General features: G+C 45.1%; 1 protein-coding gene and 1 non-coding gene across 2 annotated transcripts in view; one reads left to right on the forward strand and one right to left on the reverse strand.

The window, feature by feature from the left end:
* Positions 1–26,748, forward strand: part of LOC124715651 — a 622,306-nt gene that overhangs the window by 265,475 nt on the left and 330,083 nt on the right. Inside the window, exon 4 of the mRNA XM_047243112.1 lies at positions 22,167–22,334. Within this exon, the coding sequence (XP_047099068.1) occupies positions 22,167–22,334 (168 nt within the window). The remainder of the gene's footprint in view (positions 1–22,166; positions 22,335–26,748) is intronic.
* On the reverse strand, positions 21,036–21,110 carry Trnas-cga. The gene has a single exon. It is a non-coding gene; the product is annotated as a tRNA-Ser (tRNA).

A 26,748-nucleotide genomic window follows, 5' to 3' on the forward strand; every position in this document is an offset into this window, starting at 1 on the left:
AAGCGAAGATCGCAAGCCATGGAAGAACGCCACAGGTCCCGCCTTTATCAAAATAGATTTAGCTTATCGGACGTTGATATAAGTGTTCTTCCGAAATGTATATATCCAAATTCAGGCGACGTACGAATAGCGCTTCTCAGTGAATTTATGAAATAACACAGCGGCTGCTCACTCTGTCGTAACGGAAGTAAAATTGACAAAAATAAACCTGTCTCCTTAAAACTCGGTGCTACCGGATCATGTTACAAAGTATGCTACAGAAGTAAAAACGCAAATAAGCGTTTTGAATCCTCTCTTCCGCTCCTTCCACGTTCCGTGAAGCTCTGCGTGGTACAGCGGCTTCAAGAGAAACTAATATCGAAGCGTTGTGGGGCAGTCCCTTGTCACGGCACGGATCGATACAGATGAGACGTGGGACAAAGTTTTCGGTGTTGACCTACTTTCCGCGCTGTTATCTGGTGACCTCCGGCCGTGCCTGCTGACCTCATCAGAGGCACCGCGCCGGAGAGGTTTGAAGCGGCGCAACACGCCGCAGCGAGGAGCAGCCTCGCAGACTGTCCTAATTAACATCCACAACCTGGTACTGCCGTAGCAGGCAGAGCACAAGACCGAGCCGAAGAATACGGTGGGATGATACACTAGTTCTCTCTCCTCATGAAGTGGCTGCATGGCAGATTGTGCGAAAATTGCAGATGCAAATGCAGATTTATCAAGGGCACATGGAGCTCATTTTGCTTAAGAATATTTTAAATGTAACAGTTCTGACAGAACGTTTCACGATAGTTGTATTCTAACAGAAGAAAATGCACCGTTTTTACGTGCAGACATTGGCTTGAGAAACTGGCGGTCTTACGTGCCCTTCACCTTGTACTCCCCCCTCTCCCTTCCTCCACTCACTGGCTCCACTCACTGGCTCCACCACTGTGACTATCTTCTTCTAGGATGTCAGTCCGGAACGCAGTGACTGAAAGGTAGGAATTCAGCCATACGAGAAAACGTGCGTATGCTGATACTGGTTGTAGCAACAAAGTACAGTAGGCTGAAGAAATGAGATATAACTGTACCACGCAACTCTCGCAATCGAGGAAAGAAAATAAATAAGGAAAAATGCTAGGGCTCTGATGCGAGACTCGGAATACCTTCAACAAATTACACCATTTCAATTTGCAATTACTACTCGATCCCCTGTACGTTGCACGTAAAGTGCAGCCGAGAGCAATGAGTAAAAAAAGCGTTGGCGAAAACTCTGCATTTAAACTGTTATTGATTCCCTCTATTTTTGCTTCGAGCAAACTGTGTGTCCCGTCTCACCTTACCACTTTCAAGAAGACACGTAGCGAACAAGTGTGTGTTGTAGTGTACACTGTTCTCATAGAAACGTGTGGAAAGTGTAGAGCGTCAGAACAAATACACCTGCAGAACAGTCTATCCGATCACTGGTTTTGATAGTTATTTCCCCAATGATCTGTCAGAATTATTTCGGTGCGTGTCCGTGGCCTGCTCCTCTGCAGTCAGTCATCTCTAGGAGCGATCAGTAGACGGACTCATGAAGTTTTACAAAGAAATCTAATGGCATACGAGGCAGAGAATTTAGAAATTTTTTAGAATATAATGATAATTTTACAATCGATAGCACGTACTGTAATCTGAGTGTGAATTGAAGCTGGAAGCGCTGCTAAATAAAAGGCTAACAGCTGTAGTAACATCTACATTTATACTCCGCAAGCCGCTTTACGTTGTGTGGCGGAAGGTACTTTGTGTACCACTGTCACTTCCCCCTTTCCCTGTTTCACTCGCGTATGGTTCTTGGGAAGAACCATTGCTGGTAAGCTTCCGTGTGGGCTGCAGTCTAATTTTATTTTCATGGTGTTTTCGCGAGATACATCTTGGAAGCATTATATTGCTTGACGCTTCTAGGAATGCATGCATGTTGGAACTTCAACGATAGACGATAACTTGATGCAGAACGCCTCTTGCAGCGTCTGCCACTGGAATTCGCTGAGCACCTCCGTCACGCTGTCGTGCTTACTAATGAAACGAAACGTGCTGCTCTTCTTTCCATCTTCTCTGTTTCATCTATCAGTCTTATCTGGCGCCGGCCGCTATGGCTGAGCGGTTCTAGGCGCTTCAGTCTGGAACCGCGCGATCGCTACGGTCGCAGGTTCGAATCCTGCCTCGGGCGTGGATGTGTGTGATGTCCTTAGGTTAGTTAGGTTTAAGTAGTTCTAAGTTCTAGGGGACTCATGACCTCAGCTGAGAAGTCCCATGGTGCTCAGAGCCATTTGAACCATTTTTTTTATCTGGCACGGATCTCATACTGACGAGCAGTATTCAAGTATAGGTCGAACGACTGTTTTGTAAGCTACTTCCTTTGTTGATGAATGGAGATCGTTTTCTTCACCACGACTTCCTAGTGGCGTTTATGGAGCGCTACGCATGAGGAATGGCTCTCTGGATAGTGAAGCCGTAAATACTGTTTACGAAAATGACTTGTAAAGTTACCTGTTGAAATCTCGTAATGAATAATGGCGATATACACCATATACATGGAACTGTGAAATGTACTCCAGTGACTTTTTATAAAAATTAAAAAAAAGTGTATGCATGAGATAGAATGAAATGAGTGTTGCATCGTTGGCTTGGAGGCCCCATCTAGGGAAGTTCAGCCGCCGAGTGCAAGTCTTATTTCAGTCGACGCCACATGGGCGATTTGCGCGCTGGTGATGAGAAAGAAATGATGATAACACAACACCCAGTCCACTAGCCGAGAACCGGCCGGGAATCGAACCCGGGCCCACTGCATGGTAGACAAGCACGTTACTACTCAGCTAAGAAGGCGGACTATGCATGAGATAATTCGTGACATTAGCGCTTCGTCAGATTAAGAGCTTTACGAGAACGAGTCTGCGTTAATGAGTCACAAAGAGTATGAGAATAATCAGTTCTGAGGAATTGATGAAAAAATGTTGCAACCGCGATTACAGCCATCAAACGGCCGACAGTAATGACCTTTTCGCATTTTCCAGATACTTCACGTATGACACCATTATCGTCACAGCTGTCATACTTGTACTTGCCCCACAGTATGGCAAGAGTTGATCCTGGATATTGACGTTTACTATTGCTGTTTTAGACGCTCATCGCAAATTCTGCGTAATTCTCTCTCCTATTTATGGAGAATCCCTCACGCCTATGACGCTTCAGCGTGACTGAAACAACACAAATCATTTCTCTTTAGGAGTAGAGTGAACGGACGGCTTTACAGAATTCTAGACCAATATTCGTAACTTCCGTCTACTGCAGGATCCTACATCCCACTTTCAACTCCAACACTCTGATTTTCTAGGAGGGAACGAAACTTATCTATAAGAAACGGCATGGCTAAAGGAAAAATCACTCCTATGAAACTAAGATTTTTTTACCTCCCACGATAACTTAGACAGTGAATGCAGATGAACAGGTACTCTTATAGTCCGTCTTTCTGGATTTCTAAAGGTCATACGGAATATTTTACCGCTGCAGCCCGGAAGCGCCGTAACAGATGTCTCATACAAGGCTGTGCACACCGAGCGAGGTGGCGCAGTGGTTAGACACTGGACTCGCATTCGGGAGGACGACGGTTCAATCCCGCGTCCGGCCATCCTGATTTAGGTTTTCCGTGATTTCCCTAAATCACTCCAGGCAAATGCCGGGATGGTTCCTCTGAAAGGGCACGGCCAACTTCCTTCCCCATCCTTCCCTAATCCGATGAGACCGATGACCACGCTGTCTGGTCTCCTTCCCCAAACCAACCAACCAAGGCTGTGCACAGATTCCCGGTTTCGGGTGGTCTTTATGCTTGCTTCCTATTTGAGCTAGGGACACAGGGTACGAAACTTTTGGTTTCGCCCGGACAATCGGCCATTTGTATAACCATTCGAACATCTGTCTTACTGTAGCTATGTTGCAATATATTATGCAAAATTTGAGCGACGAACCGGAACTGACGCCCAGGAAAATTGTGCGGATTTATTAGTTCCTTTTTCGAAAGCTTTTGATTGGGCTGAAATTAATGCTCAGCTAATGGCACCATTTGTATGTTCAACGTTCCGATTTTACTTGGAGTAACATGCAAAAAAGGCGTTTTTCTGGGCGGTTTTCGAAGCGCGCCACTTGTGTGTTTCAGACTTGTGGAAATAGATTCAAATTCTGAAAGAACATACACAAATACGGGTACATTATCCAGAATTAAATTTTCACTGTGCGCTGATATGAAACTTCCTGGCAAATTAAAACTGTGTGCCGAACCAAGACTCGAACTCAGGACCTTTGCCTTTCGCGGGCAAGTGCTCTACCGGCTGAGCTACCCAAGCGCGACTCACGACCCGTCCTCACAGCTTTACTTCCGCCAGTACTTCGTATCCTACCTTCCAAACTTCACAGAAGCTGTCCTGCGAACCTTGCAGAACTAGCACTCCCGGAAGCAGCTCTAGGGCACTTGCCCGCGAAAGGCAAAAGTCCCGAGTCCGAATCTCGGCCCTACACAGTTTTAATCTGCCGCGAAGGTTCAGACGAGTATATAGTGGTCTTATTGTTTTGTGAAAGCTTTATCTGTTGCCACGATATAAGCGACATGGTTCGAAAGACAATAAAAAAACGTTGTCGTGTGAAAGCTTTGTATGTTGTCAAGGTATAAGTAACATGGTTCGAAAGAAAATAACGAAGCGTATACCAAATCAGTCGTCGCCAGAGTCATCAAAAATCTGCATCGGTTGCCAAGCAATGGCGGTCTAAAGTCAAATTTCTGCTAGAGTAAAAATTGGCAACCACAATGAGAAGTACTCCGTCCTATTATACCACAAACAAGGTGAATATGTCCTGGACCGAGTTTGGTACGTAAAAGAATGGACTATCTTTTCGACTTATCTGGAAGCTTCAAAGACATATAAAACAAAACATTTTGACATATTAGCACTTTTTTTTTACGTGCTATCCCTGCTTCCTCGGCGCAGTGAGGTCTCTTAGGTTCTGGCACACCCGCGTCTTGCAATTTATAGCCGAAGTCCCTGGTCGTGTCCAAAATCCATAAGATTCGCAGTTATAGTAAACATATGACTGTAGAGTATACATGTAATTGCTTTAAGTTTTTCTGGGGGAAGAAAATTTCTGGGGATGGACTTGTTACTGGGGAGACGCTAAAACAGCGCCGCACTATGTGTAAACTGGACGGCACCAACCATCTTGTCTTCGGTTGCACTAATCGGCGCGCATGTACACATTGTCCATCGTGAAATCTGCTTAAACTGAACCATCTATTGCCGAGTTAAATAGTCAGGTGCTAAAAACATTCAACAGTAAAGATCGCATAAATATTTCTTTATTTAAAACAATCGGTCTCGACAGACTTTATCTTCTGGTCTTAACAAATCATCTTGTTATGAAACGTGTTAAATCTACGGATCCTGCTTAGAATGAACACGCTTAATAACAAAGTTTTTTTAAGACCTGAAGATGACAGTCTATCGAAACCAGTTCTTTTAGATAAAGAAATATTTATGCGATCTTGATTGTTGAATGCTTTTATCAAGTAAAACAGATTCCTCCTTCGGTCTTCTCAAAATGAGAATATTCAATAAAATAGTCACTATTACTGAACATCAGCTACATGGTATGCATGCTCGCAAACATGCCAGTCAACGTGAAAATCCATCTTCAGTAGCGAAAAGCATGTAGTGTTGACAGAAATTACTGAAGGTGCAAAATTTGTGTTGTATTATGTAATAGCACTGGCTGCAAGTGTGTGGCTAGTGTGTCAATTAATAAGGTAACTTTTTTACGGGTAAAAGTTCGAGAGAGGCGAAAGTAATACAGAAGGGAGCGTAATATGATCGGCTATAGACATTTATGGTTTATCAGACAGGATCAGCTGCTGGAATGGATCACTACCAGATAAGAACATTCATAGCGATGTAAATAATATTTTCATTTGATATTGTGAATGACAGCGCTCTTTAAATGTGTGTAAATGCAAAAACGTACCTGTAAACAAGTTAAGAAAATTATACAAACAGATTGCAAAATTAAAGGTAATTTACTCGAACATCTGTCATCGTTTAAATATGTAGCAGTACGACATACAGTCAACGTGTGAGATCTGTAGTAGGGAAGGGGAATGGGAAATATAGATTTGTTGGAAGGACAACGGGGATGCGTTCGTTGACGAACTAGCTAGATGGTGGTAGTGCGCTCAGTTGCTCAAGCGATTTGAGTGCTTTACAAGTACCCGTGACCGCTGGTGGGGAGCCATGTGATGGATGCTCAGCTAGGCCCGTAACGAGTCAGCACAAGGAAGGAGGATCAGGCGCAGTGTCCAGTCGATTAGGTGGGCGTTAGCTGCGCAGTGCGAGCTCCGACTGCGTAAGGACGTCCAAGGGAATTGGTGTCCCGTTTCAGAGGAGCCAACCCAGCGTTTGGGCCTACCGCGGAAAACCTAAGTGTGCCTGGCTGGATAGGAATTTGAACATCCCTCCTCTGAAATGCAAGTCCAGTGTCTTACCACTGCGGCACTTCGATCAGTAACAGGTTAGTACAGCCCACATAGAATTGTACTATATATGCGCCAGAAGTCACAGTAGCTTGTAGGCATGTCACCTGGCGCTGATGCTACAGCCTCTACTGCAAAGATTTTCCTCTGCTTCTCCACTGATCTAGCCAGTATTCATGATCGGACCACCTTTTCCACGGCTTCCCAAAGTCGGTCTTTCCTGAAGGATTGTACTCGGGACATTGGCTTGAATTGTCATGTTCCATACGTTTAAGATGTTGTCTCCGTTTCTCCCTTTATTTTTAACTTTATCGTTTAAGGAAAATATTTCTAATCATTCTCGTATGTCATTTCTCCTTTAACAGAAATCTCGTCTCAGACGGTTGTATGCTGTTTTGTATATGTTTTCCCTCATCTTGTTCAGGTCTTTTTCCCAGTTCCATGCTGATATTTGATTTTATTTGGTACATACTTAAGTTGTGTAGGTCCATTGTGAGACATATCTTTAGTTTTAGGAGAGCATATTGCCAGCTTGTAAGTTTTTCTTCCTAATTCATATAATCTATACACCGAATGTTGAAAGTTTGCTTCCTTATTCTACACTCCTGGAAATGGAAAAAAGAACACATTGACACCGGTGTGTCAGACCCACCATACTTGCTCCGGACACTGCGAGAGGGCTGTACAAGCAATGATCACACGCACGGCACAGCGGACACACCAGGAACCGCGGTGTTGGCCGTCGAATGGCGCTAGCTGCGCAGCATTTGTGCACCGCCGCCGTCAGTGTCAGCCAGTTTGCCGTGGCATACGGAGCTCCATCGCAGTCTTTAACACTCGTAGCATGCCGCGACAGCGTGGACGTGAACCGTATGTGCAGTTGACGGACTTGAGCGAGGGCGTATAGTGGGCATGCGGGAGGCCGGGTGGACGTACCGCCGAATTGCTCAACACGTGGGGCGAGAGGTCTCCACAGTACATCGATGTTGTCGCCAGTGGTCGGCGGAAGGTGCACGTGCCCGTCGACCTGGGACCGGACCGCAGCGACGCACGGATGCACGCCAAGACCGTAGGATCCTACGCAGTGCCGTAGGGGACCGCACCGCCACTTTCCAGCAAATTAGGGACACTGTTGCTCCTGGGGTATCGGCGAGGACCATTCGCAACCGTCTCCATGAAGCTGGGCTACGGTCCCGCACACCGTTAGGCCGTCTTCCGCTCACACCCCAACATCGTGCAGCCCGCCTCCAGTGGTGTCGCGACAGGCGTGAATGGAGGGACGAATGGAGACGTGTCGTCTTCAGCGATGAGAGCCGCTTCTGCCTTGGTGCCAATGATGGTCGTATGCGTGTTTGGCGCCGTGCAGGTGAGCGCCACAATCAGGACTGCATACGACCGAGGCACACAGGGCCAACACCCGGCATCATAGTGTGGGGAGCGATCTCCTACACTGGCCGTACACCACTGGTGATCGTCGAGGGGACACTGAATAGTGCACGGTACATCCAAACCGTCATTGAACCCATCGTTCTACCATTCCTAGACCGGCAAGGGAACTTGCTGTTCCAACAGGACAATGCACGTCCGCATGTATCCCGTGCCACCCAACGTGCTCTAGAAGGTGTAAGTCAACTAGCCTGGCCAGCAAGATCTCCGGATCTGTCCCCCATTGAGCATGTTTGGGACTGGATGAAGCGTCGTCTCACGCGGTCTGCACGTCCAGCACGAACGCTGGTCCAACTGAGGCGCCAGGTGGAAATGGCATGGCAAGCCGTTCCACAGGACTACATCCAGCATCTCTACGTTCGTCTCCATGGGAGAATAGCAGCCTGCATTGCAGCGAAAGGTGGATATACACTGTACTAGTGCCGACATTGTGCATGCTCTGTTGCCTGTGTCTATGTGCCTGTGGTTCTGTCAGTGTGATCATGTGATGTATCTGACCCCAGGAATGTGTCAATGAAGTTTCCCCTTCCTGGGACAATGAATTCACGGTGTTCTTATTTCAATTTCCAGGAGTGTATATTAACACTACACCATCTGCATATAGCATAGCGTCGAAATGATAGCTTATTTCCAGTTGTATAACTTAACGACATTCATTCTTCGATTTTCTTATGAAATTCTCATTATACGTGGTCACCAGACACAATCAAAAAAAAGCTTTTGAGAGTGTTTCTGGGTAGGCTGTGCTGAGAAATAATTGTCAAGAACAAAATTAGATACGTTTTGCCGTTTCCGAGTTAATTAGCATTGAAGTTAGTCATTCAGGCCGTTGCACGCACAAATTCAAACTTCCGCCACCAACGATATCGCCAAACGTGTTTTTCGTTTGGTTTTCTAAAACCGAACAAGAGAATGATACAAAAATTGGACATAGGATGGTAATAACGATCGAACTGGAGCCAAAGGCCAGGCAGTCTCATGGCCTATCACCTAGATTACGAGAACAAGTGACACTAATCGTATCTAGCGGGCCGCGTGAGTTCGCGCGCGCAACGGCCTGGTTGGCCAAATTCAATGCGAATTCACTCGGAAACGGCGCAACGTATCGAATTTTGTTCTTGACAATTATTTCTCAGCACAACCTATCCTGCGACACTCTTACAAGGTTTTCGGGCTGTTTTTCACCTCCCTGTGGATGTTAAGTGTTCGGTGACAAATAACATCCTCTCTTGACGCCTTCGTATATTATTCTCCCTCTGGACGCCTTCGTATATTATTCTCCCTCATCATTTTGTGCTGCACGTGGTTCTGATTATTTTAGAATATTTGTGTGTCTTGTCTCTCTAAATGTGTGGGATATTCTTCCATTATTGTCCACAACCTGCTTCTAAGATCTGAGTCATAAGCGTTACCGATGTCACTAAACGCAACACATGTTTGCGTACTGACTTAGTCCTTTTTTTTAATATATATAATTTTTTTCCTCTTAATGCTGAAAACATTGTCGTTCGGTGAGCGTAAGTTTTTCACTTAGCACGCGGATAATGAGAGGCACGATGTTTGACGCCACGCCGTTGCCACTCGTGCAGCGCACGCGCGCAGGGTGCAGTACTCTTTCTGTGACTCCTGCCGCCTCGTCGGGTTAGACATATCATGGTGCGACCTTAGTGACAGAGGTACTCAGGGAGCGTAAATGGTACTCATTGGAAGGAAGGTGACTTCGTTATCACGAGATCTTTCTGGGTAAAGCGGTATTAGAGGTAGCCTGTGAAACAATTTTTCTGCCTCCATGGTGTATCGCTTGTAGGGACAGGAACAGAAAACAAGAGTGACAATAGTCTGAATGAAATTAGTTGATAATTCCCACTTCACATGTCGGAGCTGCTGCAACTAATCAGAGCGCACGTCACTCGCGAACTGTTCGCTGTTGCCAAACAGCCACAACACATGGTTAGTCAACTTGTCATCTCTTGTCTGGCTCTATTTTTTTTTCCCTTCATGTATTTGGACTCAAAATGTTGGTTGTTGTGACTCCTATCTACATCTACATGACTACTCTGCAATTCACATTCAAGTGCTTGGCAGAGGGTTCATCGAACCACAATCATACTATCTCGAACACCTAAACCTTTCTGTTCGAGCTCTGATGTCTCGTATTTTATTTTGATGATCATTCCTACATATGTTGGGCTCAACAAAATATTTTCGCATTCGGAAGAGAAAGTTGGTGACTGAAATTTCGTAAATAGATCTCGCCGCGACGAAAAACGTCTTTGCTTTGCAACTCGGATATCATATCTGCCACACTCTGCCACATATCTGCCCCTATTACGTGATAGTACAAAACGAGCTGCCCTTTTTTGCTCCCTTTCGATGTCCTCCGTCAATCCCACCTGGTAAGGATCCCACACCGCGCAGCAATATTCTAACAGAGGACGAATGAGTGTAGTGTAAGCTGTCTCTTTAGTGGACTTGTCGCATCTCATTTCATTACAAATGAAACACGCACCAAAAACGACAAACCGATAACGAAATATTCATGCTTCACACACAACACGAGCCGAACACTGTTGTATCCTTCAGCACAAGAAGCGCTTCTGCTTCACATATTCAACTATTACCACCACAGAGACCGGCCTACGTTAGATAAGCTTCATACGACATTACATTAGGCCGAAGTCAATCAAGGTAGCAAACCATCGTTGCATCTGGTTGTACAAAAGAATAAATATAACGGCCAGTAGGAAGTGATGTCTCAACGGAGTGGTTAAGATAGGTTATTTTCATTTAGTAGGTCGAGGTTTCGAATCTTGTCAGGTGATAGTTTTTTATTTTAATTTACCAGATTCACATATCTTGAATTACTTGGTTTGCATGTAATTTTTATATTTTTAATATTTTGTCACATTTTTGTCATTGTATAGAGTTTCTGCTTTTAATTTTTTTCGTTCTATCATTTATTTTTCGTTTGGAATTTGTCGGTGTCGCCTATAACGTGTAACAAAGTGCTAAGCAGGATTACTCATCGCCTGGTATCGTGTCAGCTCGTGTAGCCACTGTGAGGATTGTCTCAGATAACAGATGAAAGCGAGAAGCTACAGTTCGCTTTTATAACAGAAGCGGAAATTTTTCTGTCTTGAGTTTGCTCGTGGAGTTCAGCTTTAATCGCTGTGAACAACGCGAGCGTAAGTTAATGCTTCTGACGCAGATTATTGACCGCCTCTTTCTCGGATACATTGTACGTCACGAGATTATGGTTAGGTTAGGAGATGAGGGTAAATTCAGGACTACAGAAATCGTCGTCTGCCGCAGGTGTCATTGGTGATTCAAAATCTGCTGGCGATGGAGCATCACGCGTTCCCGCCATCCCTGACGGCAGTCGCTTCCAACATTGCTCCGCATTACGTTAACAGCACTTGTGGAGTGACCCGACGTGTACGCGCGTCGCTTTTAATAGAGTGGCAGCCGATGCGCGAATACTGTGGCGCCAGCTCACAAACTTCAACTGTCAAGTAATTTTAATCGGACTATCGGGCGCGCATTGAGGCATACAGAAGACATTTGTCTCAAGCTCCACACTCGAAGGGGCCAAGCCAGGAGGGTGGAGGGGGTTGGTTTGGTACAGTTTCCTCCACCGTGCATTGCACAGCAGTACATGGAATACGCGTATGTAGGACTCGGAAAGAGGGGTCACTGATGTCGTGGAACAGTGGTGGTCTGTCAGAGGGATTTCGCGTTTGGAACTCGGCAGCTCCCTGGTGCAGAGGACGCGGGCTGTTGTGTGCGACCGCGGAGCGTGACAGGCGCGGCGCGTGCGGCAGGCTGCGTGACGGCGTCACGCCGGCTTCCCAGGCCGCTGTCGCCGGTCCGCCCAGTACCCCACGGCGCGTCATCGCCGCGTGCGCGCTGCCACACTCGGCACGCACTGCCATCACAGCAACGCGAGGCAATCTACTAGTCCAGCGGCACGCGCCAATCTCAGTCCTCAACTCGTCCCGGCCCACTGCTGCCGTAAACGCCCAACGTACAAGATCCACCTTCTGCTTCGGACAGTGCTTTTTCGACGTTTCATGCAACTGCTTCAGAGAAGAACCTCTGCCTCGCTTTAAACCGGTTACCAAGTAGTTAAGGGCGTCATTTGATTTGCGAGAGCTTTGGTGAGTACAGCGGGTGCCGAAGACCTTGGTAGTGCACCTGTGTGTTCTGTGCAGTGTTTATCGAAACACACGCAGTGGCGGAGTTCGCTTGAAACACGCTATCCTCAGTTACGGTCTCGAATATTGATATTGTACTGTTTTCGGAGCATATCTTTCACTAAACAGCAACACTTCTCAATGTAACTTCATCAGTTTTCAGAAACGAACAGAGTAATATCAGCAGTTGGTCTTTAGCCTGTACGCTTTTCTTACCAGGGGAGGGCACAATATTCCCATTACGAATTTATTTCAAACTTGGCGCAATTTTAATTGTCCATTACAACAACATAATGTGAAAGTGGTAAGGCGTACTTCCTAGGCGGTTTCGAGAAAATTGCAACAGAAGTTTTACACGTCAATGATGTACCGGTGCGTTGCAAACCGGAGCACGAACTGGCGGGGGTCATGTGGTTAGCGTTCGAGCTCCGTAATGGAGGATCACTGGAACGAGCCCCACTCATCCTTTTTTTAAAATTTGTATTTATTTCAACACTCGTCTTATTATTTCTTACACATTACGTTTGAAAACTGATATTACGAATAGACACGGGTATTTACACGAACTTTTATTAAATTTCCAATGCTGTTTCGCTGTTTACTGATGCATATAGAAATGAAAGTCGCGTAATATTTGTTGTGACGATAAACAAATTAAAAATTTTATCAAGCGTCTTCAAACTTGTTCACATTTAATTGACAACGAGAGAGAAATTGTTTCTCGTGAAAATTCTATTAAAATACAAACTATCGTACATCGCCAATCTTCGGCACCGATATTTTAGAAAATGTTGCGTTACGCGTGGTTTGCATCCAAATTGTCGGAAGAAAGAAATTTTTCAATATTTCAACGAGCGTTGTCTTTTCTTTAAAAAAAGAACTGAAGATCCCTTATGGATGCGAGAAAACTGCGTTCATCCGATGTAGCTGATTCAGTTTCAATTTATTTTTTCCGTATCTCTGTGAAAAGTATCGTCCTGCAACTTGGATTGTCGAAAACACGTCCAACGACTAATCGCACATTACCCTCATATTCTGGCTTATTGTAACTCACTGTATTATTGAATAAAATTATTTACACATTTATTTATCGATTTTTAACTTGGCCTCTCCAAGCCTGTCCCTCGTACTTGATACCTATGTCTGCCGAGCCAAACCCCCAGGTGCAAAGCAGTTCCCGGTACCTTACCCGATTGCAGGTATGAGAGATTTTCGAAATCAATGACAGGCATACATTTTCGTGAAAGCTATGCGTTTTGTTGTTGATAACTATAAAGATAATATTTGTTGTAATAATAAAAATTAGCAAGCAACCAAGGCCGGCCGAAGTGGCCGTGCGGTTAAAGGCGCTGCAGTCTGGAACCGCAAGACCGCTACGGTCGCAGGTTCGAATCCTGCCTCGGGCATGGATGTTTGTGATGTCCTTAGGTTAGTTAGGTTTAACTAGTTCTAAGTTCTAGGGGACTAATGACCTCAGCAGTTGAGTCCCATAGTGCTCAGAGCCATTTGAACCAAGCAACCAAGTAACATTGTCAACTCAATAAAAGTTCATGCAAATGCACGTTTCTTTTCATTCGAATTATCTTTCAAATTTAATGTGTAAGAAACAATGACTAGTGTTGAAAAAATGAATTACAAAGGGCATGATCGGGACTCGATATAACGGTCCAGCGATTGCGGAACTTGAACGCTGACCACATGACCGCCGGCACCTCATGTACAGAGTCGCATCGCACCGGTATACAACTGAAGCGTAAAACCTGTTTTGCGATTTTCTCAAAATTGCCCAAGTATTACGCCGTATTACTTGCACGTTATGGGTGTCCCAATGGACTGCTAAAAGTATACGAAAATCGAAGCAAATCCGTGATCCAAACGTCGTGGCCTCCCCCTTGTTAGACGGAAGACTCATTTCGCTATGTGCTCCGGATCATCAGACATGTAACCGTCCGATGTGAATGGTGACGTCGATGGAATGTGCTCGTGATCGACGTACCGCCGATCACCCTCGTCAAGGTTCAGCTCCAAATACCAACCAGTCCGTTTCCGGGTACCGGACGGGATAAGAGCACGCTTTCACGGACCTGTCGGTGCGCTCCCAGCGTGGTAACCTGCGCTGACCCCTGTACCATTGTGTTCAGCCACCTGCTACGGTCCAGAAACGCCGGGCAGTATTTATCGAGCTCTCGGTAACGCTCTGCAGCAGAGCAGATATCCGCGTTGTTGTTTACTCACAACCCGCCAGTCCTATCGTATTCCTGACTGTTGCTCGTTTCAGAGGCCTCTGTAACTCTACATAGTCTGCGTCATCAAGCTCTGTCCTGACCAATGAATACAAACGCCAATAATGAAAGAACTGAAGCAAATTATTATCACGGATTTTTTTTATTCTGTAATAAGGCTAATATGTAAGCCATTTGGCATAGAAAGATTGTTCTTACAGGATCTAGGTAAAGGAAACTATGGCGTTCATCATGTGTTGGCTATTCCACAGGGTCTGACCAGGTGCATTTCCCTATTTCTTCCTGTCTGTACGAGTGTCATCTTTTGAAATAACCTCGTTTTACTCGCTGTAAATGTCGATCTATACTCCACAAGCCACCTTCTAATTTGTGGCCGAGGATACTTCGCCTGCAACTATTATTCCCTGATCCGTTTGTGGATAGTACGTGTAAAGAGCACTGTTAACACCTTGTAGGAGCTCATATTTCTCTGATTTTTCCCATCATTTTGCGGTAGGTATGTGTGAGAAATTCACATCTACATCCACATACACACTCTGAAAATTACAGTGAAGTGCATCGTTAAGGGTACTTAGCATGATGCCACATCTTAGCGTCTTTTTCCCCGATTAAATCGCGGGTGAAGTGCGGGAAGGAGTCCTCGAAAGTGGACGTCCAATAATTACGTGAGGGGGGTCTCTTTAAAATTTAAAATTTGGAGCCCCTCGGTGAGATGTGGTGGGTCCCACCCTCCTTCCCCCCCCCTCTCACCCTCACCCTTACGACGTGATGTTTACCAAGTAGCCGGGTAAAAATATGTAAATGTGAAATATTTTTATTTGTTTTAATATTGAAAACTCTTTAATAAACCATGTTTCATTTAGAAATTGTTTCAAACCAGTTTGACACATCCCTAAAAAAACTTACCTATTACTGCTGCATTATATAGGCCTACATTACATATCATTAGACCATTACCTACTTTGTAGATGTAGAATCTCTTATCGGCGAAATTCCGCGTAGCTTCCTTCCACAAACGATTAACTTCTTGCTTTCTTACAATTGTGTTTAGACTTGTCGACATGCCGCTTAACACGGCCACTGTAAAAGTTTTGTTACAAATTCCTGTTGAACACAACAACATCCACTTTACATGCAGAGTATCACGACTGACTCACTGAGTGACATGCAGTGATTTCGACCGACTTGGAAGAAAACTTACCGAATGAAATCTAACACTTTTCCCGCAATTGCTTCAAATCTAGGAATCCCGGGCATGCACACATGTAAAGCGTTCAGTTCAGAGATGCCATAAAGCTTGGTGGGCACTTTAATATTGTCCATGGTCGGGATTAATTTTTTAACATAATGTTATCCGTTATGACAATTCATATTCTCCGAATCAAACAGTTGAGATTTTCATTGCCTCTCCTTACCCAGTTCCCCATTTAAATGATTTTAGGTGAGATGTTGCCACATCAGCTCACCTGTTTTGAGCTCACGTATTAATGGATGTCCCTAAAACGTCTCTGTCCGTGGTGTAATTTGTCTTACCTTGTCTCTGCGGTGGCGATGCGGACGGGCTGATGAATATCTCTAGCTTCTTCCCTCAGTATTGGTTCTTGAAACTTTGCAACTAGGATTTCAGGGAATAATTGTCTACTTAAAATGTCTACCCTTAAACGTCTGTCAAATCAGGTTTTTCATCATTTCGATCATGCTCTCCCATGAGCAAAACGTGTGACCATTTGCTCTTCTTTGTAAATGTTCAATATCCACTGTTAAGTCGTATTTCGTATCGGTCCCACATACTTCAGCAGTATTCTAAGGTCGTTGCACAAGTTATTTGTAAGCATTTTTTTGTAGACTGACGATATTTTCGTAGTATCCTGCCAGTGAATCGAAGTCTTCCGCCTGCAAATTCTTAAACCCATGCGTGTTGCGTGACTGTTCTCGGAATTCTTCACTCTGGGAATTTTAATAGGAATCCTCTCCGTGATGCGTAACGCCTCTTTTGTAACGCTTGCTGCTGTTTGACGAGCGTCTCTGTCGCCCTCTCCCGCTTACTAAACGAAAGCGTGGCGAAACACGCACCTCTTCCGGTAATATGTTGCGAAAACGTAATTGAAAGTCTATCGTGATAGACGTTGAGCAGTATCATCACAAAGACGTCAGTTAATTATGTACGTTGCTGAAAGATACACATCAGGTGGAACGTAAACTCGTAGCTGCTTCCCTCTAGCTGTCTTACTCCCTGTGACTGTAAGTGTGAGAAGCATAAAAACATCCTCTTAAGCGTTTTTAGGTTCAGTGATCATATGTCGTATATGGTGCAAAATTTGGCTGATGCCCAACAAGAAATTCTGCAAAAACATATTACATGCTTCGTAGTATTTCACCGTGTCGGTATTTGGAAAAGTCACACTACTTCCATGATAATTAACACGGGAAGTTAGAACGAATTGTATAGTGTCAAGTATGTTACTTATATTTATAGTACCCTGGCTATGATACCGACGAAGGAAACGTTTTATGGACCTTGACTTCACCGCTGGTTATTGATAACGTACTGTTAAGCACAGTGATGCTTGCAGTCCGTTGCACGAGGAATTCAAGCACGGATTCGCTGCGAACAGATCCAGAGGAACAGAGTTAACAGCTTCAGTCCGACGACCTTCAACATTGCGTGGACCATGTGAGGAATCGTCGCTGTAGTATGGCTGTCGTCAGTCGCTCCCGCAAACGTACATACACATACTAGTGTCTTTTAATTACGTTTTCTAAAAACTTTTTAGTGTGGAGGTCAGTTTGTTCATTCAAAATCGTATCAGGACTAAGTTTTAGGACGTCACAAGTTTCAGTTTCTTCTAGTATCTTTATTACTTTCTCTTTCTTAGCAGTGCTCAGAATTTGTAAACTACATTATGTCGTAATTCCCGTAAGTGTGTTCTTACTATCGTATCGCTGTTTCTGGTCATTCTTATTTTCTCCTTGAAATATGTGTTGAAGGATCTTCTGGTCCGATCTCTCTAGATCTTTAGGCACGTCCCACAATTGACATTGATTCTGCGCGTGGATCGTCCTTGTTCATGGTGCGTCTCATTACGTATCTGAAGTTGTTTTCTTATGTTTACTACAGTGAGCATTTGAAAATGGTGATAACGCCAAAATCAGGTCAGTAGTGTAACAATAAAGTCATCTGGTCAGTGCATTGCTTTTCAATAACTTCTATATGACTGTGGCAACCAAGTTAAAGAAAATGAAAGCACAAGTATGCGAAGGAAGTTGGGAATAAGTAAGAATTTTTAAACTGCAGAAAACTGTCAGCGTGGTACTTTGTCAAACTTTACACAGATGGGATATTAAGTGGCGACGGATCGCTTCGTAGATGGAACGTGTATGCGCAAATCACAGCGATCGGTCGCTGATCGCTGGTCACATGGAAATCCCAGGCAGTCTGATGAATCGCAAGTGATTCGCGCACGCATTGTCTCTACCTGGCTCGTTAGCAGACGTGTGTGGCAATATGATTGCGACTTGTTACTCTATTTAGTAAGCGTGGTTGTGCAATTGTTTCGTTTCACTTTGCACACGATGAGTAAGAAATTTATATTAAAGTTTATAGTTACAAATGACCAGGAAATAATCTGAGAAGCGGAAGCAGGAGTTGACATTTTTATTAACAGGTAATACAAAATTCACCCTCCGATTTTGCAGTGATTAGCTTTTTGAAGTTTGTGGTATAAAAGCACAATTGATGGGAAGTTCATAGTGCTAGTCACTATACAGTGGGCTCCATTTTATGATTTTGAGCTGTTTATGAAATAATTTACGCAACGTTAAATTTTAATATCTAAACGGAATGGTTTACATATGTGCTGGAGTGTTCAGAGGATAATTAATATGTTCACGGCAAATCTATTAGAGTATACAGTTATATTACAGTCCCTAGACATTTCGTATACTCTTACATACAACTTATAAAAAGAGTTAAGGTAATATGTAGCGCTGGTATTGACATCATCTTGAGACACACATTGAGTAAATTGTGTAAGTACTTGCAGTTAAACTGTGACTAATGAATAAAAAAAGAAATTGAAGACTAATAAACGTAAAACGAGTTGTATTGACACAATGCAGAAATGTACGCAACCTATTTGGATTCATTGAAAAATGTGATATTTTCTGTAAAGTAACCTTCAGTTCCTAAGATAAGAATTTCAAAATAAGTTTAATAAATTTTAATTTATTTACGGGGATACGGAAATCAGCTGCAACTGCTGTTGAACATGGCAGTTCATTTTACACAGCAGAACTTCTCGACTCAGTGACGTACAAAATACTGCTTGAAATTGCTTGGCAAATCGCTGAAGTGTGGGTGTGCCGAGACGAGAGACCGACTGCGATCTGTCGCAGAGACGCCGGCCTGAGGAGGATTCTGCGTGCGGCATGCGCCTGGCGTGTAGACAGCCCGCCGAGTCTCCTGGCTCGCTGTCCTCCGCGGTAGGTGGCACGCGGACGGCCCCGCGCCGGGACGATCTGGAAGGTCGGTCCAGTCGCTGGTTCTTGTCCGGCACTCGCAGGCCAGCGCCGCCGGCACTCCGCGCACGCCGAGGAATTTGCTCCTTTTCAGTGTCACGGTTCGCGAATTGGAGCAATCCGCCTGATCAGACTGACAGGCTGAACGCTAGAGACTTCAACATAGCGCCAATCTGGCTTCGTTTCCGACTTGCTTCTGTAATATAATATTCATAGTGATACTTCCACAAAATATTTTCCTTTCGTATATGTAGCGAGGTTGTGGCACCATCTTCTTCTTCGTGTGTGTGTGTGTGTGTGTGTGGGGGGGGGGGGGGGGGGGGAGGGGGGTGCTCGAGGAGGGAGAGGGAGAGAGGGTCCTTTTGCCCGTCCTCAGACTTTCCATGACGTTTAGCGAAGAGTTGGTCCCGCTAAGTGGCGCATTTCGCGACGTGCTGCTCCTCAGGTTCACTCGGAAACGTTTATTAGCGGACCAAGATTAGCCTGCGAGGCGGAGTTAAACTCCTCGCTACTCAAAAGTCAATAATAAAAACCGTGTAGACATCAAACTACTCTTGGAAGAGTCGTAGGTACGACCAATGGACTAGAATATGTGCACCACTCATACACCGCCTGCCTCCATCTGGCTCCTTGCAGCTCTTACCTTTAACCTCCTCAACAACAAAAAAAAAAGGGAATGCAGTTAAAAGGGAAACACTCCAGCTAGCTATTTGCTTCCACAACGCAATTTTGAGCCCTCTGCGTACCGCCAGATCGTTCGTAATACGGCAACATTCGCCTAGAAAACCAAAAATGACTCACTAGAAATCCATGTCCGCACACGGGCATACAGTTTGGGCTTTTCTCCGTTTTCATAACTTGGTTCGTCACGAAGGATTACCAGCTGCCGACTTAAGAAATGGACCACGAAAACACCGTCTCCAGAAAGCACACGTCTTCTATAATGCTTACCGTCCCTTCGATTTCACGAGCGCCAAATACTTCAGGAAATTACTTAACTTTCAGCCTTTTTAGCCAATGAGGCTCAGCAACAGATTACAATGCATTTCCATTGGCCACGACCTACTCCCGCTAATAGCTGTAAGATGCTTCCTGCCAGGAGTTTCGGAAGTTTCTTCCCAAGATTATTGGAAGTCACTAGTCCTTAACCCTAACAGTACCTTCGCATTTTCCATAACGCGTACTATCAGCGTGGGGGGTCCTTCAGCACACCACAAGAAAGTAAAAACGGATTTCATGAATTGCTGTTAACTTTTATTAACAACATACTTTCTGAATAAATACTGATGTGTGAATAGTGCCCAGAACCTGAAAATATCCTTTAGCATCATAATCTCAGCAATACCAACGCATTTTCCGTAATATGTAAAAACTTTAAAAAATACACAAATGCAAATTTCGTTAACTGTCGTTGGCTTTTTCCACAACATACATTTTAAAGATATATACACACGTATCAGAAAGGTCCTGAACGTAAGGATAGGAATGACTTAAGCTGCGAAAAGCCACGTTCAGTAATAAATCTTAAATTTTTGGAAATAAGTTTTACTGAAGAATTTAAAACTACTGAATCTAGTATAAAAATTATTAAAAATATTAAATTTTTTCAGAATTTTAAAGTATAGAGCAGATGTCTAGATTACAATATTTTCAAGAGGTAGGCGTGAAGTACACGCCGCCTCCGGTATTGTGAAAGTTAAGCCAGCCTCGACGGCTCCGCCACAGGCCATTTGGAAGAATTATGGACAGACCAGTCCATCTCAGGGTTAGACGCTGCACTTTTCCCCTGACACCAAAAAACACCTCTGGCGTCTGCAACAGCAAATGGGACGAGCACAGAGTCACGGCCATGATACACTGAAGACCCAAAGAAACAGGTACACCTGCCTAGTATCATGTAGGGCCCCCCGCGAGCACGCAGAAGTGCCGCAATTCGACATGGCATGCTCTAAAAATGTCTGAAGTAGTGCTGAAGGGAAGTGATACCATGAATCCTGCAGGGCTGTCCAAAAATCCATGAGTACGAGGGGGTGGAGATCTCTCCTGACCAGCACGTTGCAAGGTATCCCAGATATGATCAATAATGAAACTTCCCTGGCAGATTAAAACTGTGTGCCGGACCGAGACTCGAACTCGGGACCTTTGCCTTTCGCGGGCAAGTGCTCTACCAACTGAGCTATCCAAGCACGACTCACGCCCCGTCTTCACAGCTTTACTTCCGCCAGTACCTCGTCTCCTACCTTCCAAACTTCACAGAAGCTCTCCTTGCCCGCGAAAGGCAAAGGTCCCGAGTTCGAGTCTCGGTCAGGCACACAGTTTTAATCTGCCAGGAAAGTTTCATATCAGCGCACACTCCGCTGCAAAGTGCAAATCTCGTTCTGGATTATCAATAATGTTCATGTCCGGGGTGTTTTGTGGCCTGCGGAAGTGTTTAAACTCAGAAGAGTGTTCCTGGAGCCACTGTGTAGCGATTCTGGACGGGTGGGGTGTCGCATTGCTGTGCTGGAATTGCCCAAATCCTTCGGAAAGCACAGTTGACATGAATGGATGCAGGTGATCAGACAGGATGCTTACGTACGTGTCACCTGTCAGTCATATCTAGACGTATCAGGGGTACCATATCACTCCAACTGCAAACACCCCACACCATTACAGAGCTTTCACCAGCTTGAACAGTTTGCTGCTGACATGCAGGGTACATGGATTCATGAGGTTGTATCCATACCTGTATACGCCTCTCTGCCAGATACAATTTGAAACGAGACTCGTCCGACCAGGCAACATGTTTCCAATCAACAACAGTCCATTGTCGGTTTTGACGGGCCCAGGCGAGGCGTAAAGCTTTGCGTCGCGTGGTCATCAAGGATACGCGAGTGGGCCTTCGGCTCCGAAAGCCCATATCGATGATGTTTCGTTGAATGGTTTACGCGCTGACACTGCAGCAATTTGCGAAAGGGTTACACGTCGATTCTCTTCAGTCGTTGTTGGTCCCGTTCTTGCAGGACCTTTCTCCGGCCTCTGTGATGTCGGAGGATTGATGTTTCACCGGATTCCCGATACACACGGTACACTCGACAAATTTTAAGTAAGAACAGTGGTTTATTTTTGCACGTCTTTTCTAATTTCTTTCAAAATGAGAGGTTCCACTTCGTCGCTTAGGAGACTGTGGTGTTGGAGACACTTTCTTTGAAAACAAGTTTGCATTACTTCTTAGCACAGGCTAAGTGACTGCGTTGTTTTCAGAACGGAGTCACCGTCAGCGCCACCAAGCCGGGCTCGAAGCCGGAGACGGCGTACACTCGCGGCCAGGCCACGCTATTCGGCTTCAAGAGGCGCCCGCTGCCCGCCGCCGCCAGCACACCCGCCGCTCCGCCGGACAACAGCGCGCCGCTCAGCAACGGCTCCTCCCAGGTGCGTGCGGCGCCCACAGCTTCCAGTGTCACAGCCTAACACAGTGGTGGTCAGTCTGGCCACTACCACCTACTAGCGGGCGTTTCAGCTTTTATATTGGGCGTTAGGTGTCAAGTGTTTTAAAAACATTTTCATTACGTTTTTCATAAAATTTGTACATAAGCATGTGGTTAGTAATTATTACAGGGTGTCTGACGTACAACAGGTGCGCCTCACGTCCGACATTAAAGTAACAATGAACTAACTAAAAAAGTGTAACTACCGTGTAACGTTAAAAACATATAGTTATTTCCAGAATGAGATTTTCACTCTGCAGCGGAGTGTGCGCTGATATGAAACTTCCTGGCAGATTAAAACTGTGTGCCCGACCGAGACTCGAACTCGGGACCTTTGCCTTTCGCGGGCAAGTGCTCTACCAACTGAGCTACCGAAGCACGACTCACGCCCGGTACTCACAGCTTTACTTCTGCCAGTACCTCGTCTCCTACCTTCCAAACTTTACAGAAGCTCTCCTGCGAACCTTGCAGAACTAGCACTCCTGAAAGAAAGGATATTGTGGAGACATGGCTTAGCCACAGCCTGGGGGATGTTTCCAGAATGAGATTTTCACTCTGCAGCGGAGTGTGCGCTGATATGAAACTTCCTGGCAGACGAGGTACTGGCAGAAGTAAAGCTGTGAGTACCGGGCGTGAGTCGTGCTTCGGTAGCTCAGTTGGTAGAGCACTTGCCCGCGAAAGGCAAAGGTCCCGAGTTCGAGTCTCGGTCGGGCACACAGTTTTAATCTGCCAGGAAGTTTCATATAGTTATTTGTTTATAAGAGATGCTGGCAGTGGGACCTTAGCCATCCAGCATCGCTAACTTCGTGTGATGACGTTCCCAGCAACACGCTGTAATTCTGCAGGCGTGGTGATAATTTCTCTGGTAATATTCCGTTCAAGATAGTCGACTGTGGAAAGATTGTCAGAGTACACCCTGCTTTTTAGTGTGCCTCATAAATAAAAATCACCCCATGTTAAGTCTGGGGACGTCAGCTGACAAGTCTGTTGTCAGGGAACACGTTTGTAATGTGAGCCATACTTCAGTAGGATGTGTGAGAGGCTGTTCCATCTCGTTGGAATACTGCGTACAGCTTCTCTGCATCTGTTAATTGTGCGTAGAAAGAGTCAAAGATCACTAGGTATCTGCACTTAATAAGGTGTAGCAATAATATTGGGCCAATAATGCGCATGCGAGACAACGCACACCAAACATCTACACTACGTGATCAAAAGTATCCGGACACCTGACTGAAAATGACTGAAAATGATTTAAAAGTTCGTGGCGCCCTCCATCGGTTATGCTGGAATTCAATATGGTGTTGGCCCACCCTTAGCCTTGATGACAGCTTCCACTCTCGCAGACATACGTTCAGTCAGGTGCTGGAAGGTTTGTTGGGGAATGGCAGCCCATTCTTCACGGAGTGCTGCACTGAGGAGTGGTATCGATGACGATCGGTGAGGTCTGGCACGAAGTCGGCGTTCCAAAACATCCCAAAGGTGTTCTATAAGATTCAGGTCAGGACTCTGTGCAGGCCAGTCCATTACAGGGATGTTACTGTCGTGTAACCACTCCGTCACAGGCTGTGCATTATGAACAGGTATTCGATAGTGTTGAAAGATGCGGTCGCCATCCCCGGATTGCTCTTCAACAGTGGGAAGCAAGAAGGCGCTTAAAACATCAATGTAGGCCTGTGCTGTGATAGTGCCACTCCAAACAATAAGGGGTGCTAGCCCCCTACATGAAAAACACGACCACGCCATAACACCACCGCCTCCGAATTTTACTGTTGGCACTACACACGCTGGCAGATGACGTTCACCGGGGATTCGCCATAAACACACCCTGCCATCGGATCGCCACATTGTGTACCGTGATTCGTCACTCTCCATCACTCCATACAACGTTTTTCCACTTCTCAATCGTCCAATGTTTACGCTCCATACACAAAGCGAGGCGTCGTTTGGCATTTACCGGCGTGATGTGCGGCTTATGAGGAGCCGCTCGACCATGAAATCCAAGTTTTCTGACCTCCCGCGTAACTTCCATAGCACTTGCAGTGGATCCTGATGCAGTTTGGAATTCCTATGTGACTGTCTGGATAGATGGCTGCCTGTTACACATTACGATCCTCTTCAACTGTCAGCGGTGTCTGTCACTCAACAGACGAGGTTGACCTGTACCCTTTTGTGCTGTACCTGTCCCTTCATGTTTCCACTTCACTATCACATCGGAAACAGTGGATCTAGGGATGTTTAGGAGTGTTGAAATCTCACGTATAGACGTATGACACAAGTGTCACCCAATCACCTGATCACGTTCGAAGTCCGTGAGTTCCGCGGAGCGCCCCATTCTGCTCCCTCACGATAGCTAATGACTACTGAGGTCGCTGATATGGAGTACCTGGCAGTAGGTAGCAGTACACTGCACCTAATATGAAAAACATACGTTTTTGGGGGTGTCCGGATACTTTTGATCACATAGTGTGCCTTCTTTGAGTGAAGATGTTCTCCATGGACAATACGTGGCTTGCCCCACGACCAGCATGTGCTGTTCTGGGGAGTTTACGTAACCTGACAAATGAAACCAGGTCTCATCTGACACGAAGTAAAGCAAGGGCTCCAAGCAACGTTAGCAATGGATGTTAACAGCCAGCTATAATAATGAACTTCCTGATCCTCAAACTTCAACTCTTGCACCTCACACATGCGATAGGCTTTTAATTTCATACCTTTTAGTGCATGATGTTCTGAAGGGATTCTTCAGCCTCCATTTTTTTGTACAGATCTCGAATAATGCCGATCGTGGGGAGTTTTCTAACAGGTTACTTCGCTCGAACCATTTCTTTACATTACTTCACGGAGCCTGTCTTTATACAACACACCACAATGTCAATTCGCTGTTCAGATGCAAACTGCCACATTTCTGCTACAAACCCACAACGCGAGCTTCTCGCAACGATTGACGCACGAACGTGTAGCTGCAATCTACTTCCAGACGAAGTACAGTGTAGCCAATTTTCGAGAAAGCGTTGCCGTATAACAAGCAGTTGGACTAGAGATGATTAACCGGTAAGTGAAGCCTGTATTATGTTCGTTAGCTTGCGGTAACAGTGCTTTATAAATTTTGTAAAGTAAAGCAATTTCCCTACATTGTAAAATCACCCCGAACCGGTGGGCAGTTAGAAAACTTCACTACTAACACAGATACGAAAGTAGACAGTAAGTAAAAAAAGGTTCAGTACCCCTGGTTCTAACGCAGCAGCGGCGACACTACACACTGCTGCTGTAGCGCACCAAGCCTAGAGTAGAGTAACGTCCACTGTTGGTTGGTTGGTTGGTTGGTTGGTTGGTTTGGGGAAGGAGACCAGACAGCGTGGTCATCGGTCTCATCGGATTAGGGAAGGAAGTCGGCCGTGCCCTTTCAGAGGAACCATCCCGGCATTTGCCTGGAGTGATTTAGGGAAATCACGGAAAACCTAAATCAGGATGGCCGGACGCGGGATTGAACCGTCGTCCTCCCGAACGTCCACTGTTCAAGGCCGTAGCAAACGAATGCGATAAGTATCGTTTTATTGGTCTGTAACATTGTTTCTACAAAAGGGGCCGTATGCAGTGCAATAAAGTAGCAAAAACAGAAGTCATCTATCATTCTATGGGCTTCCTAACGATCACAGCAGATGTATAAAAGCACATTACAGGATTCTTTAATAGCAATTTTTTTTGTAACCTACATTTACCGAGCACTAACAATTGTTTTTAAGAACAAGAATTGAATAGCAAACGACAGAAGACACGACGAACTGCAGAAAACATCGTATATTCACACAATAATGTGAAATTTCCTTTATTACACTTTGAAAGAAGCCAGAAATAGGAAACTTGTATAGAATGCAAATCCTACATTATTTAACGTGCCAGATAAGCCACTGTAAAGATTGCTGAAGAAATGATTACTACACAGGTGTCATCATGTAACGACAAAAACAAAACTATTTCCCGACTCAAAAGAAACCAATTGCGCAATTTCAGTGAGCGTAGGCATTGGCTCTGCAGGGTAAGAGTGGCCGGTAGAAATTAAAATTTTACATGTTCATTCGACCAACGCGATCGTCTTCAGAGCGGTGGAAATACAATTTGTTATACTACCATACAACAAGATAAATTAACACAAGTAACTTAAGACATGCTAACTTACATTGCGTGGCAGAGGATGGCTCGTTATAAATCGGTCTCTATACAGCGCTGCCGTCATACATAAAATGAAATAAGTAGGTTGTGTACAGTTAATGTAACCTCTCAAGTCAGGTGCATCGTAAAATAAAACAGCAAGACATACCGTTCCTAGTTGCTCGAGTCGAAGCCCTATCGATACGAGC

The sequence above is a fragment of the Schistocerca piceifrons genome, chromosome 1, assembly GCF_021461385.2.
Source record: "Schistocerca piceifrons isolate TAMUIC-IGC-003096 chromosome 1, iqSchPice1.1, whole genome shotgun sequence".
Taxonomy (NCBI): domain Eukaryota; kingdom Metazoa; phylum Arthropoda; class Insecta; order Orthoptera; family Acrididae; genus Schistocerca; species Schistocerca piceifrons.